This window comes from Schistocerca nitens, chromosome 2, assembly GCF_023898315.1.
Source record: "Schistocerca nitens isolate TAMUIC-IGC-003100 chromosome 2, iqSchNite1.1, whole genome shotgun sequence".
Classification (NCBI taxonomy): Eukaryota; Metazoa; Arthropoda; class Insecta; order Orthoptera; family Acrididae; genus Schistocerca; species Schistocerca nitens.
The window spans coordinates 993,519,644-993,533,334 of NC_064615.1; the positions used below are offsets into that span (position 1 = coordinate 993,519,644).

General features: G+C 43.8%; 1 protein-coding gene across 1 annotated transcript in view; it reads right to left on the reverse strand.

The window, feature by feature from the left end:
* Positions 1 to 10,563, reverse strand: part of LOC126237315 (60S ribosomal export protein NMD3) — an 82,844-nt gene extending 72,281 nt beyond the window's left edge. The window contains exons 1-2 of the mRNA XM_049947280.1: positions 10,406 to 10,563; positions 10,196 to 10,330 (exon numbers count right to left, since the gene is read on the reverse strand). Of these exons, the coding sequence (XP_049803237.1) occupies positions 10,196 to 10,330; positions 10,406 to 10,455 (185 nt within the window). The 5' untranslated portion in view covers positions 10,456 to 10,563. The remainder of the gene's footprint in view (positions 1 to 10,195; positions 10,331 to 10,405) is intronic.
* Positions 10,564 to 13,691: the final 3,128 nt, after the last annotated feature.

The window sequence follows — 13,691 nt, forward strand, 5'->3', positions numbered from 1 at the left end:
CTTTTATCTCGTCATACATTTCATCTATTTCTTCATCATCTGCAGAGCTAGTTGGCATATAAACTTGTACTACTGTAGTAGGCATGGGCTTTGTGTCTATCTTGGCCACAATAATGCGTTCACTATGCTGTTTGTAGTAGCTAACCCGCACTCCTATTTTTTTATTCATTATTAAACCTACTCCTGCATTACCCCTATTTGATTTTGTATTTATAACCCTGTAATCACCTGACCAAAAGTCTTGTTCCTCCTGCCACCGAACTTCACTAATTCCCACTATATCTAACTTTAACCTATCCATTTCCCTTTTTAAATTTTCTAACCTACCTGCCCGATTAAGTGATCTGACATTCCACGCTCCGATCCGTAGAACGCCAGTTTTCTTTCTCCTGATAACGACGTCCTCTTGAGTAGTCCCCGCCCGGAGATCCGAATGGGGGACTATTTTACCTCCGGAATATTTTACCCAAGAGGACGCCATCATCATTTAATCATACAGTAGAGCTGCATGTCCTCGGGAAAAATTACGGCTGTAGTTTCCCCTTGCTTTCAGCCGTTCGCAGTACCAGCACAGCAAGGCCGTTTTGGTTAATGTTACAAGGCCAGATCAGTCAATCATCCAGACTGTTGCCCCTGCAACTACTGAAAAGGCTGCTGCCCCTCTTCAGGAACCACATGTTTGTCTGGCCTCTCAACAGATACCCCTCCGTTGTGGTTGCACCTACGGTACGGCCATCTGTATCGCTGAGGCACGCAAGCCTCCCCACCAACGGCAAGGTCCATGGTTCATGGGGGGAATTTGAAAAGTATGTTGTTAATAAAAATAATTAACGAATTTTTTGTAGTGGTCATAATATGCCCATGGGAAATGCATTGGTATTGCTAGGGTTAATTAATTACATACAACATACAAGGTATACTGTTTGCCTATGATATTATTCTAGCTCATCACCATTCATTATGAACTACTGTAATAACTTTTTAGTCCCATTTTTGTTGAATGTTTCTTGAGACCCGTTTGATAGCTTCAAATGTATGCTGGGATCCTTATACTGAAGCAGGCTGTGAGTTTTATCACAAAACATATTGATTAGCAATCAATGCAATTATGCCACAGCTTCTGTTATGTTTAGTAGGAACAACAATCAGTTTATTAAGGTCTGACTAAGATATTACACATTTAAAATAATTGACTGACTGCAACTGAGTGTGCTGGCTTGCACCTTAGTGGATAAAGAGGGGTCCAGAAAAATGTAGATACTCTTTGATAGTTAACGTCTTTTGAACAAAATGACATCACTGCAATTTTGCACGGTGGTATAGTCCATTGTTTTCTCAACAGATCTTGGTGCGTGTTTTCCAGTAAATGACAGTGCACCAAAGAATGAAGTAAGATTGTCGTTTCGGAACACAAGGCTGTATTGAAGAGGTACTGGAGGTACAAAATCACGATGGAGGTAAAATAGCAATGGTGTAATGTATACAGAACTCTGCCACCAACACACACAACAATTTATTGTACTCAGGATAAATTTGAAGCTGACAGTACTGTTCAGGATACGCATACAGAAAGGTTTGGCCAACCAAAAATATCAAGTCCAGCTTCCAGCATTGCTGTGTTTCAGCATTTTACTAGGTCACCTCAAAAATCTGTGAAGCAGGGTACTTGTGAAAGCAAGGTAAGCTGATGAAACATATGATGAATTCAGAAGGCTGCAAAGCGGAAAGTGTACATTCCAAGATTGCTGCATGCTATGAATGGTGGGATGACCTGGATTGAAGGATGAGTACTGTGAGTGGTTTGAAGGCATGCTTTGCATGAACGTTTGGCAGGGATGGTTATCTAGTCTACGAGGTGCAATTCAAACTGAATGGTACTGTAAACCACTACAATAGTGTATTCTGGATTCCTGAAAATCCTCACATTTCCGCATGAACAAACATTTTCATCTACCAGGTGTTATTGTGTGGTCTGTCATCATGTGGTTTGATTGGCCCATTCTTCTTACAAAAGAAACTCCCCGTCACACCCCTCTCAGATTTTGTGGTTACAGGGCCAAGTGGACGGCCCGTCAAAACCTGAACATAGATCAGGCATGAAAACAGGAAGATGATGTACTAAACTGTGAAAGAAACGCAAAATAGAAACACTGAACGGTCCAAAGATAAGAGGTGCAATATAGAGCAACGTGAAAGAGATATTGCATCATGGTTATCTGGCCACAGTGTTGAACTGCCACGCAGGCGAGCCGTGTTCGAACCTCCCTTCTGCCAATTTTTCTTTTATCTTCCTTTCTTTTTTTTGCTGCATCAAATTTGTGTGTGTGTGTCATAGTGTAATGTCCATTTGCAACAGCAACATGTACCAGTTGATTCTGCACAACTACTCTATTAGCTGCCGAGAGGAAGTGGCTTTCGAATGGGAACCTCAAACATTTGATGACAAGTCATCCAAACCCTCCACCGGAAAACACATTTGGTGTGTCATACATGGCATTAGTGACAGTATGTGTGTCATATGATAGGAATCTCTTACCGACCCACCTAATTTGTATGCCTCCCTGCCCAATTCAGGTGTTCACATGAATGTGATCACTCCCAAGGAAATGGTGAAAAATAACAGTTTGTCACAAAAGCTGCAACAAATAGATGCGGCAGTTTCACAATCACACAGTTTCTCTATGCTCTGTTAAAACATATGTTTTTAACACTTTTGAAGTTGCATTCCATTCTGGAATCTTTAAATCTAGAATTCCTTTGTTATAACATACACTCCTGGAAATGGAAAAAAGAACACATTGACACCGGTGTGTCAGACCCACCATACTTGCTCCGGACACTGCGAGAGGGCTGTACAAGCAATGATCACACGCACGGCACAGCGGACACACCAGGAACCGCGGTGTTGGCCGTCGAATGGCGCTAGCTGCGCAGCATTTGTGCACCGCCGCCGTCAGTGTCAGCCAGTTTGCCGTGGCATACGGAGCTCCATCGCAGTCTTTAACACTGGTAGCATGCCGCGACAGCGTGGACGTGAACCGTATGTGCAGTTGACGGACTTTGAGCGAGGGCGTATAGTGGGCATGCGGGAGGCCGGGTGGACGTACCGCCGAATTGCTCAACACGTGGGGCGTGAGGTCTCCACAGTACATCGATGTTGTCGCCAGTGGTCGGCGGAAGGTGCACGTGCCCTTCGACCTGGGACCGGACCGCAGCGACGCACGGATGCACGCCAAGACCGTAGGATCCTACGCAGTGCCATAGGGGACCGCACCGCCACTTCCCAGCAAATTAGGGACACTGTTGCTCCTGGGGTATCGGCGAGGACCATTCGCAACCGTCTCCATGAAGCTGGGCTACGGTCCCGCACACCGTTAGGCCGTCTTCCGCTCACGCCCCAACATCGTGCAGCCCGCCTCCAGTGGTGTCGCGACAGGCGTGAATGGAGGGACGAATGGAGACGTGTCGTCTTGAGCGATGAGAGTCGCTTCTGCCTTGGTGGCAATGATGGTCGTATGCGTGTTTGGCGCCGTGCAGGTGAGCGCCACAATCAGGACTGCATACGACCGAGGCACACAGGGCCAACACCCGGCATCATGGTGTGGGGAGCGATCTCCTACACTGGCCGTACACCACTGGTGATCGTCGAGGGGACACTGAATAGTGCACGGTACATCCAAACCGTCATCGAACCCATCGTTCTACCATTCCTAGACCGGCAAGGGAACTTGCTGTTCCAACAGGACAATGCACGTCCGCATGTATCCCGTGCCACCCAACGTGCTCTAGAAGGTGTAAGTCAACTACCCTGGCCAGCAAGATCTCCGGATCTGTCCCCCATTGAGCATGTTTGGGACTGGATGAAGCGTCGTCTCACGCGGTCTGCACGTCCAGCACGAACGCTGGTCCAACTGAGGCGCCAGGTGGAAATGGCATGGCAAGCCGTTCCACAGGACTACATCCAGCATCTCTACGATCGTCTCCATGGGAGAATAGCAGCCTGCATTGCTGCGAAAGGTGGATATACACTGTACTAGTGCCGACATTGTGCATGCTCTGTTGCCTGTGTCTATGTGCCTGTGGTTCTGTCAATGTGATCATGTGATGTATGTGACCCCAGGAATGTGTCAATAAAGTTTCCCCTTCCTGGGACAATGAATTCACGGTGTTCTTATTTCAATTTCCAGGAGTGTAGTTCACACCCATTTATTTGCTGTTTTAATTTTTGTGACGCGTCAATGTGGTGTCTCGCCTGCTCTCACTACTCTCACATTTACTTGCGGTGGTAACATATACTTACGACGACTCATATTCTATAACCAATATATAGTATGACAACTGCCAAGACTACATAAAGGACAATTTCAGTGACCGGACGGGCAGTTCTTCTCCCGGTCCCTATAGTGGAAATACTTTTTCGCCACCAACTCTACCAATCTGACTCAACCAAAGACCAATACTGAACCCTGCCTAACTCAGTTCACTCCCCCATCCAACTGTGATCCACCCTCACAGCCCCCAAATCACATTGTTTACTTTCCAGAATTTCTTAACCTCGAACCTTGCCTCTTCATCATTCCCCAAATCCCTCAACATGCAAACTAACCTTACATCCACAGAAAGAACTGCAGTCCACCATCTAAAAACTGATCCCGACCTTATAATCATACCTGAGGACAAAGGCTCCACCACTGTTGTTTTGAAGTGCAAGGATTACCTGGCGGAAGTACTCTGCCAACTGTCAGATACTTCCACCTACGAACCTTGCCACAGTGACCCCATTCCAGTAATCCAGCAGAATCTCCAGTTCCTACTCCAATCCTTAGGCCCATCCTAGAACCTCTCCCCAGAGTCCATCTCTCTACTCACGCCTACCACTCCCCGAACTCCTACCTTGTAAATGCTTCCTAAAGTCCATAAAGCTAACCACTCAGGATGCCACAATGTGGCTGGTTACTGTGCCCCCACTGAGAGAATCTCTGCTCTCGTAGACCAACACCTTCAACCTATTACCCAGAACCTACCCTTCTATACAAAATATACCGTCCATTTACCCCCACTGACTCTCCTCACCTGGTTCAGATTCACTGATGACATCTTTGCGATCTGAAGTGAAGGTGAGGACACCTTATCCACATTCCTCCAGAACCTCAACAACTTCTCCCCCATTTGCTTCACCTGGTCCTACACAACACAACAAGCCACCTTCCAAGATGTTGTCTTCCACCTCAAAAATGGCTACACCAGTACATCCATCCATATCAAACCTACCAACCACTAGTAATACTTCCACTTCGACAGCTGCCACCTGTTTCATACCATGAAGCCCCTTCCGTACAGGTTACACCTGTCATCGTCGCATCTGCAGTGGCAAGTGCTCCCTCTCGAAATATACCACAGGTCTCACTGAAGCCTTCACAGACTGTAATTATCCTCCCAACCTTGCACAAAAACAAATCTTCCATGCCTTATCTTTCCAGTTTCTCACCACCTCCCAAAGTCCCACCATCTGGCCACAGAGGAGCATTCCCCACATAACTCAGTACCACCCAGGACTGGAGCAACTGAATTACGTTCTCTGCCAGGGTTTCGACTACCTTCCACTGGGCCCTGAAATGAGAAATGTCCTGCCCACTATCCTTCCCACCCCTCCCACAGTGGTATTCTGCCATCCACTGAACCTACACAATATACTTGTCCATCCCTATACAACCCCTGTTCTGAACCCCTTGCCCCATGGCTCATACCCCTGTAATAGACCTAGATGCAAGACCTGCATCCTCCCACCGCCACCTACTCCAGTCCAGTCACGAACTTCACTTATCCCATCAAAGGCGGGGTTGCCTGTGAAAACAAGGTAAGCTGCAACCACTGTGTTGCATTCTATGTGAGCATGACAACCAAAAAGCTTTCTGTCCGCATGAATGGCCACCGACAAACTGTGGCCCAGAAACAAGTGGACCACCCTGTTGCTGAACATACTGCCAAACTTAACATCCTTCATTTCAATGACTGCTTCAAAGCATGTGTCTTATGGGTCCTTTCCACAAACACCAGCTTTTCTGAATTGTACAGGTGGGAACTTTCCCTGCAATACACCTTACGTTACCATAATGCTCCTGGCCTCAACCTTCGTTAGCCACTGTCCTCACCCATCCAGCCCCCTCGCTATTCCCATTCCAGCACTACAGAGCCCTCATTCCACCATCACACCCAATATTTTTACTTCTATACTTTTCTGCTACCCCTCCCATTAGCAAATTAAAAAGAAAAATCAAGAAACTGGCATATAATGCAGAGTGGAGAAAAGCAAGACTAGGGAAGTAACTAGAAAGGACAGAAGGGAAAGGGCAACCTAATATTAAAGGACAGGATATTGTAATAGGGGACAACTTTAAATATTCAGGTAGTGTGAAAATGCTGACTGCAAGGCTGGAGACAAAAATTAGTGCAGGCAGATACAACAGAGCAATACATTTTACCAGTGTGTGTGTGTGTGTGTGAGGCTCTTAGTTTGGTGAAGGGAGGTGCCAATGAAGTGTAACGAAGTGTCGTACAAGGCATACTTGACACCCATATTGGCGTATGCATTGTAGACATGGTTGACGAGAAGAGTGGAGAGTAGAATCCAAGCCAGTGAAAGGAAATTCCTGAAGTATGTTACAGAAAACAAGGAGAGAGAGAGAGAGAGAGAGAGAGAGAGTGAGAAATGAAGATGTTACGACGGAAATCATTCCCATTCATGTCATATCACCATCACTTGACACAGTTTCAAGACATGTGTCTTTTAGTTTTCCGATATCACACTTCTGCAGATAGGAAGCATGGAGCTCTTATTATGCCTGTCCATGAGTCCAACTGTATCACTTAGGTTGTCAACAAGGTAGTAAAAGATTTACTTTGAAAAGAGTTTTCTGCTTCATCATCAATAGGATCATTGCTAGACCCACAGGCAAATTACTTTTTCACTTCTCGGATGAATTTTGTTTCTTTTTTTAAAGTCAATCCACCTTGTTAAGGGTCTTCCTCTTGCTCTAAAAACATGGCATCCATCTTTCTTTTTGGTATTCTTCCATCTTCTAGTTGGTGTGATAATGACAGCTGGCTCTAATTGTACAAAAGTTAATGAAAATGAATGATTGAAAGGATTAAGTCAAGATCTCAGTGTCATTTCTTCTTGCTGGAAGTTCTCTATGCAGCCATTAACTTAAATACAAAAGAAAATTTGTTGTATTCTTCCCCACTATTTTTGTAAGTTTATGAATCCTTATGACTACCCGATTGTGTGGACTATCAACTAAAATCACTGAACTATACCTTCAAGCCAATGTATCCAGACTATTTTCAAAGATTTTTAAAGTCTAGAAAAATTTCAGCATGCCTATAATGTTTCTATACACGTAAAAAATTATCAGTAGGCAGGGTTGCCACATGTTTCCCTAGGCGAAATTCCCTGATTTCCAGAAAGTTTTAGCATTTTTCCCTGACAAATTCTGAAATCTCAAGGGTAAGTTAAGATGTAAGTTGACAATCTGCCTTTGCAGCTACGGTACAAGAAACAATAGTACAAACGAGGAAATATCTAAAACTCACAAGCAGATGGTGTTTCCTGGTTTGAGCAAAAATCTTAAGTACTAACATCTTTTGTAATGAACTGTTTTTAGGTGGAAAAAGCAAGTGAAATTGCATATGTGTTTCATTAAGACCACAGAAGTTATTTTATTTCAATAAACCGAAACACATTTGGTGACAAAAATATGCATTTCCTTGGAGTCGCAAATATACCTTTACTGATTTCAAAAATTTACCTCAGAAAAAAGTGTATAAGGTGGGAAAGAATTGTGTAAACCTGGCACTGTAGGTGACCACCAATAAAATGTTGGTTCTGCTACATTTGTTATTGTCAGTTATTACCCACTATGCTATATTTATTATTTTACAGGTATTGTGTGATTTTTCTTTTGAGAAAAAAATGGGTACATAGTGTACAAACCGCCAGCGATTGACACAATTTTCTCCTCCTTATGGTCCATACTTTCTAACACAAACTACTTTTTAAGTGCCAAAATGTACGAAAGAAAATAAAATGTCTATAAAACACATCACTGCACAACATGCTTGCAGTGAGACAGTCGCAATTCCTGAAATCCATCACCCATGGTGTCTGGCCTGCTGAGGAGCACCACAGTCCTGTGTCCACGGATAAACCATGAAAATCCGCTGCATTATACCACACACAAACAGAACCGACCTGCCAGCAGATTGGTGAGACTAGATCCAATGGACAGAGCCTGCACATAAGTGGGAACCGAATGGCTTCGGATCGCCACGTCCGATCCATTACAGACACCCACAGAAACGGCCTCTGGTTTTGGCCCGCCATGGAAATCCATTCGTGTGGCCAGCTATTCGAGACACAGACACTTATTATGATGAAATGAGACCAATATGATCAACCTATGCAACAGATAACTTGTTCAAATACTCTGAGAATCAATAGTAACGAGGATAGGTAGTGACTCACCCTAAAGATGATTGCAGAGTCGCAGACAGGCATGTAGAAAAGACAATCATACTCTCAACTAAATTTTCAACACACACACACACACACACACACACACACACACACACACACACACACACAACCGCCATTTCCAGTCGCTGCGTCCACAGTCTCTGAGAACCAGATCCAAACAAACCACTCCTCATGCCTCCTTGGCTCTCATCAGCAGCTGTTAGTCTAGCGACAAGAAGTGGCGGCAGCACTGGTTGCAAGCTGGTATGAAGGGGAGTAGTAGTAGGAATGAGGGGGAAGGGAAGCAGCACACGTACTCAGCCGCATCCATCCAGAGATGATGCACAAAACCTCAGTAAACAAACCATTTCATCAACTGCGACAGAAATGAGATTTTTCCAATGTTTTCTTCAGATTTCCCCAATTTCCCTGATGTTTTTGAAATTCCCTGATTTCCAGAACCTGCGGCAACCTTGGTAGGCCTATATATACCAAACAACAGTAGGAATTGTACAAGACTTTCGAATATTTCTCTTTAGTATCACAAATTTGTGTTTTCTTTTACAATAGCATACATAAAAATTTTGACCATGTTATCAAGTTTAAATTACCTTAAATGGAAATGAACTGTTTTTGTTTTTTCTTTTAATGTTTAACACTGGAATAGAATTCAGAAATTTATTTCTGTTACAGAGAAGTATCTAAGTAGGCCTAGTACTTATTATAAAGGAAAAAGTCCACACTCCATAGATTTAGATTTATTTTTAAAAGTCTTACCAAAAATCCCAAGAAAAGGCACTGTCAGAGTGAGAAGGGGCACCAAATGGTATGTTCTTTTTGTGAATAAACGTACTTGAACTAGCCCTGCCAAGGTGATAATTTTGAACTAAGGTCAAATTATCAAATGCATTTGTTAATGGATGCAAATCTGTGTTTTGCCCTGGTGTATGACTGGGTTTTCCCAAGTATTTAAGATTCTGACAAACTATAAACTATGTTATTAGAAGAGTATACGGATATAACATACCAGCTCATGTACATGGCTTAGGGGCTACTTCAGGATCCTAGTCCTGAATATTTCAACTTTGTTAGTACTATCAACTCTTAAAATGAATGGTATGGATTGCAACAACATGTTAGTAAAATTTACATCATTCGGCCCAAAGAGCATCAACCACAAGTTACACAATCGGTACTGTCTCTGCAGTATAATGTACCTCAATATGTCTCATTAACTGTTTTCCTGCAGCTCACACATTTTCTGTGCTTCTGTACGACAATCAAGCACAAGCATTCAGCACCCTACACAAGAAGGTTCATGCAGAAAAAGTGTCACTTCACGATGGATTTATTTATATACTATGGCAACCAAGTTTAACATCATTACTTGGGGCGAAGTTCAATGTTAAGTACACACACAATAACATTTCGACGACGTGCTGCCAGAGTAATAAAATACTATAAAACGTTTTACACGTGAAAGTAGGAGAAAGATACCTTATTGCAGCATTACGATAGTTATTGTATACGAGTCTATCTGCACAAGATTCGTGTTACTCACACCAACTTTATACACAGTGACGTACTGTGCGAAGTAAATGCAGTAAACACGGGGTCATAACATGCGAAATTCATTCTTACAACTACTTTCGTCCGACAACATATTCGTGCAGAAGTTACCTCTCACATCCTTTGCAGAAATACAGAGTAGCTTGTTTAGGAATCCCTTCCGTTATGTCAACTTGCGTCCTCAAACACGAAACGCACATATTTGCTGGATTTGGATCAATGACAGCCCCGCATTGACAACATAATCTGGAAAGAAAACATTGCACAATGCAGCGTGTGTAGGTTAAATTCACTATAGTTAACTTTGTTGGAGATATTTACATTTTTGGCGCTGTTGTATCCAGAACCCCAGCTTCGGTAATGTACTCCATCGTTTTTCCTTCTGTCAACTTCAGATGTGTAACAAACAACGTACAGTAACAACAACCTCTCTCTCCACCACCATGCGCAAAAGCAAAGATTAAAGAATCATTGGGAAGATATGATCAAAATAATGAGGCTCTTTCGCTTGATAGGCTCTGGGGGAAACGTCAAACGACATCCGATTCAGGCTGGGCATCAACGGAACAAAACGGCAGACGATGTCATCGACAAATTCTGGCGTGGTAAAACTACATGGGACGTCAACAGAACGCTATTTCCATGAATAGCCCAGCGCCGGGCATTGAAAGTGAGTTGCCATCCATCAAAAGGACGATTCGCACTAGACGACAGCGGAACGGAACAGCAGGCAACATCAAATCAAAATAAGCAGAACCTCAACTTAAGGTCACTTTGTTAAGCCCACTCCCGAACAGTGAAACTGACTTGATGAGGTACCTTCCGGCTTTGACCACAGGACATAGATGACATCATCTGTGATACAGTAACTCGGAAAATACTACCAGAAGCAAGGAACCAGCAAGGAAAAATGTCGCTTCGTAATTGTATTGGACGGGGCGGAACAGATCGTCAAAACATCCCACAATACATTTCAAATGGTGGCATTCACACAAGCCGTTAACAGAACGGAAAGAAACGGATCGGGAGGTAAAGTAGAAGTTATCGAGAAGAAAGTTTTGACCTCGACGTTTGTGGGGGGAACGGTATTGACAGCGGCCAACATTGAAAGTTAAACTAGTAAGGTTTAGTAGTGGATTCATGCTTTTGCAGCTTTCTCGTCTTTCTTTTATTATTTGTTTTATTTTCGTGACGCAAAGCAAATGTTGCTTGAAAACTGGTTGTCGGTTATAGCACAACTTTCGGCTGGCCGACTTTCGCATACCGTAGGCGTATTCTTAATGTTTAGTAAACAGACGTCACAATGGAGAGAGCAGATTTCTTAGGCTCGGAATTATCTTTGCCTTGGAGTTATTTTATAATACTGTTCTGTTTTCTCATTACAGCAAATAATTCAGCATTCCAAAAAAACGTGGACAACCTAAGACAGTAACCAGTTTAGAAATGAATAGGTAGGAAAAAGTAACTACATAGAGTGATAGGGTGTGCATATCAAAGGGAGAAATGTTTTAAACAGAGAGTACCAGTGATTGCACTGAGAAATAAACACAGCGCCCCTGACGGTTGGACGCGAAACTGTTTGACAGCCGTGATGCACCTGTTACAACACTCGATACTTAATCATAACGTTATACGATCGTGTAGTGAAACCACTGTCTGCGATGACCCCAGACGAAATTGAGTCAAACGCTGTACCAGCCCCTATGGCGGAAGCAGATCGTCGGTGTCGAGGAAGTGAGTGGGGAAATGTATCCTGAATGAGTCGTTTGTGTCGTTGGTTATGAGGTGTAAGGCCAGAGCTGCACTTGTGGCAATGGGTGGGTTGCAGGTTCTGGGGGAAATGACTGTCCCTGATTGGATGTGTATGGTGGTGCTTCCTGGAACATGTATGCAGGCTTGACTCCACTGATGGGGACGACTCCTTCCCGTTCCATAAAATGTTCACAGTCCACACACCTCGTCATAACACGCAGTACAAGCCAGTGTATGGTGGCTGTAAATGTGGCTTCACTCCCTCAGCATGGAGCACATCTATAAATCATGTTGCACATAATACTAGGGCATACCATGACAAGAAGCTTTTAATGGGTTGATTTGAGCAAAGTGTTCACATAACCGCTGTAAGAACTGTGGTTGATCTTCCAGGGCTTTAAACATCGTGTTTGCGTCGACGAACTTGCATGGAAGACGTAATATCTCTTTGTAAACTATTTCTGCGGTGGAGGAATCGATGTCTTGGTTATACGCTGTCCTCAGGCCAATAAGTACTATTGGCAAGGCAGTCGATCAAATGATGACATGGCACACGAGTGCTGCTTCCAGTGAATGGTGCCAGTGTCCCAAAGTGCCATTACTGGCCAAGTAGTAACCCATTGTCTTATGGTGTTTATAGCCACAGAACTTAGCGAGCTATCTGAACAATTCTAATTCAGATTGTCGCCTGCTATCAGTGGTGATATACTGGGGACAATCTAACCTCGGTAGACAAATTGATGTGAATGCAGAGGCTAGTGTTTCGGCTGTAATGTTATCCAGTGGCACAGCCTCCGGCCAGTGGGTGAACCGATCGATCACAGTAAACAAATAGCAGTTACTGTTTGAAATCAGCAGCAGTCCTAAGACGCCCAGGTTCACAAGGGCGAAACGCGACGTCACGTCTGGAAAATACCATATTGGAACATAAACGTGACAGGATACCTTGTTCCTTTGACATTGTAGGCAGGCTCTTGTCCACTACTGGAAGTCTCTCTCCACCCTGGGCCATAGGTAACGTTTTGACAAGACTTGAAAGGTAGGGCGTACCCATGGGTGAAACATTGTGAATGCTGTCAAACACTTGCTTGCAGAATGTCAATGGGAGAAAAAGGTGGGGTCTTCATCTGGAGACGTCGCAATACAGTCCTGAATCTGCTCTGGGAATGTCGACAAGTTGCATTGTAAATGAATGTGTGGAGTTCGTCATCCTCCTGCTGTGCTTGCGCTAGTGCCGCAAAATCGATCGGATGCACGAAAGACATTCTGCTATGACATTATCAGTACCAGCAATATGTTCAATGTCTCTACTGAATTCAGCCACTAACTCAAGTTGATTGAACTGGTGCAGAGAGCAGTTAGTGCTGTTCCGCTTAAACGCGTAAATTGAAGGCTTATGGTCTGAAAATATCGTGAAGACAGGAACCTCGATCTGTGGACGAAAAGATTTAACGGTCTCATATACTGCCAATAGCTCACGGTCGTAACCGCTTCGCTTCCTCCGTGATTGCCACATTTTACTGGAAAAAAAAGAAAGAACTCTAGCGGCTGCCATGCTGCTTTTACTCTTTGTTGTGGCGTCAGCAACCAAAGCTAAAGGTGCATTTAGTTCAGGGTGAGTGTTGCATTAGCCACACTCTGTTTAACGTTGTCGAACGCAGTACACATTGTTTCTGTCCACTGTACTGGGGAACTGCCTTTGGTCCTGCAAGAGCAGCTTTCTATGGTTCCTGTATTTCAACAGTGTGTGGTAAACGTCAGCCATAAAAGTTGAGCATATCTAAGAGTACCCGCAATATCCTGACTGTGGTGGGCTCAGATATGGACATAATTTCCTAACTTTTTCTGTCAGGGG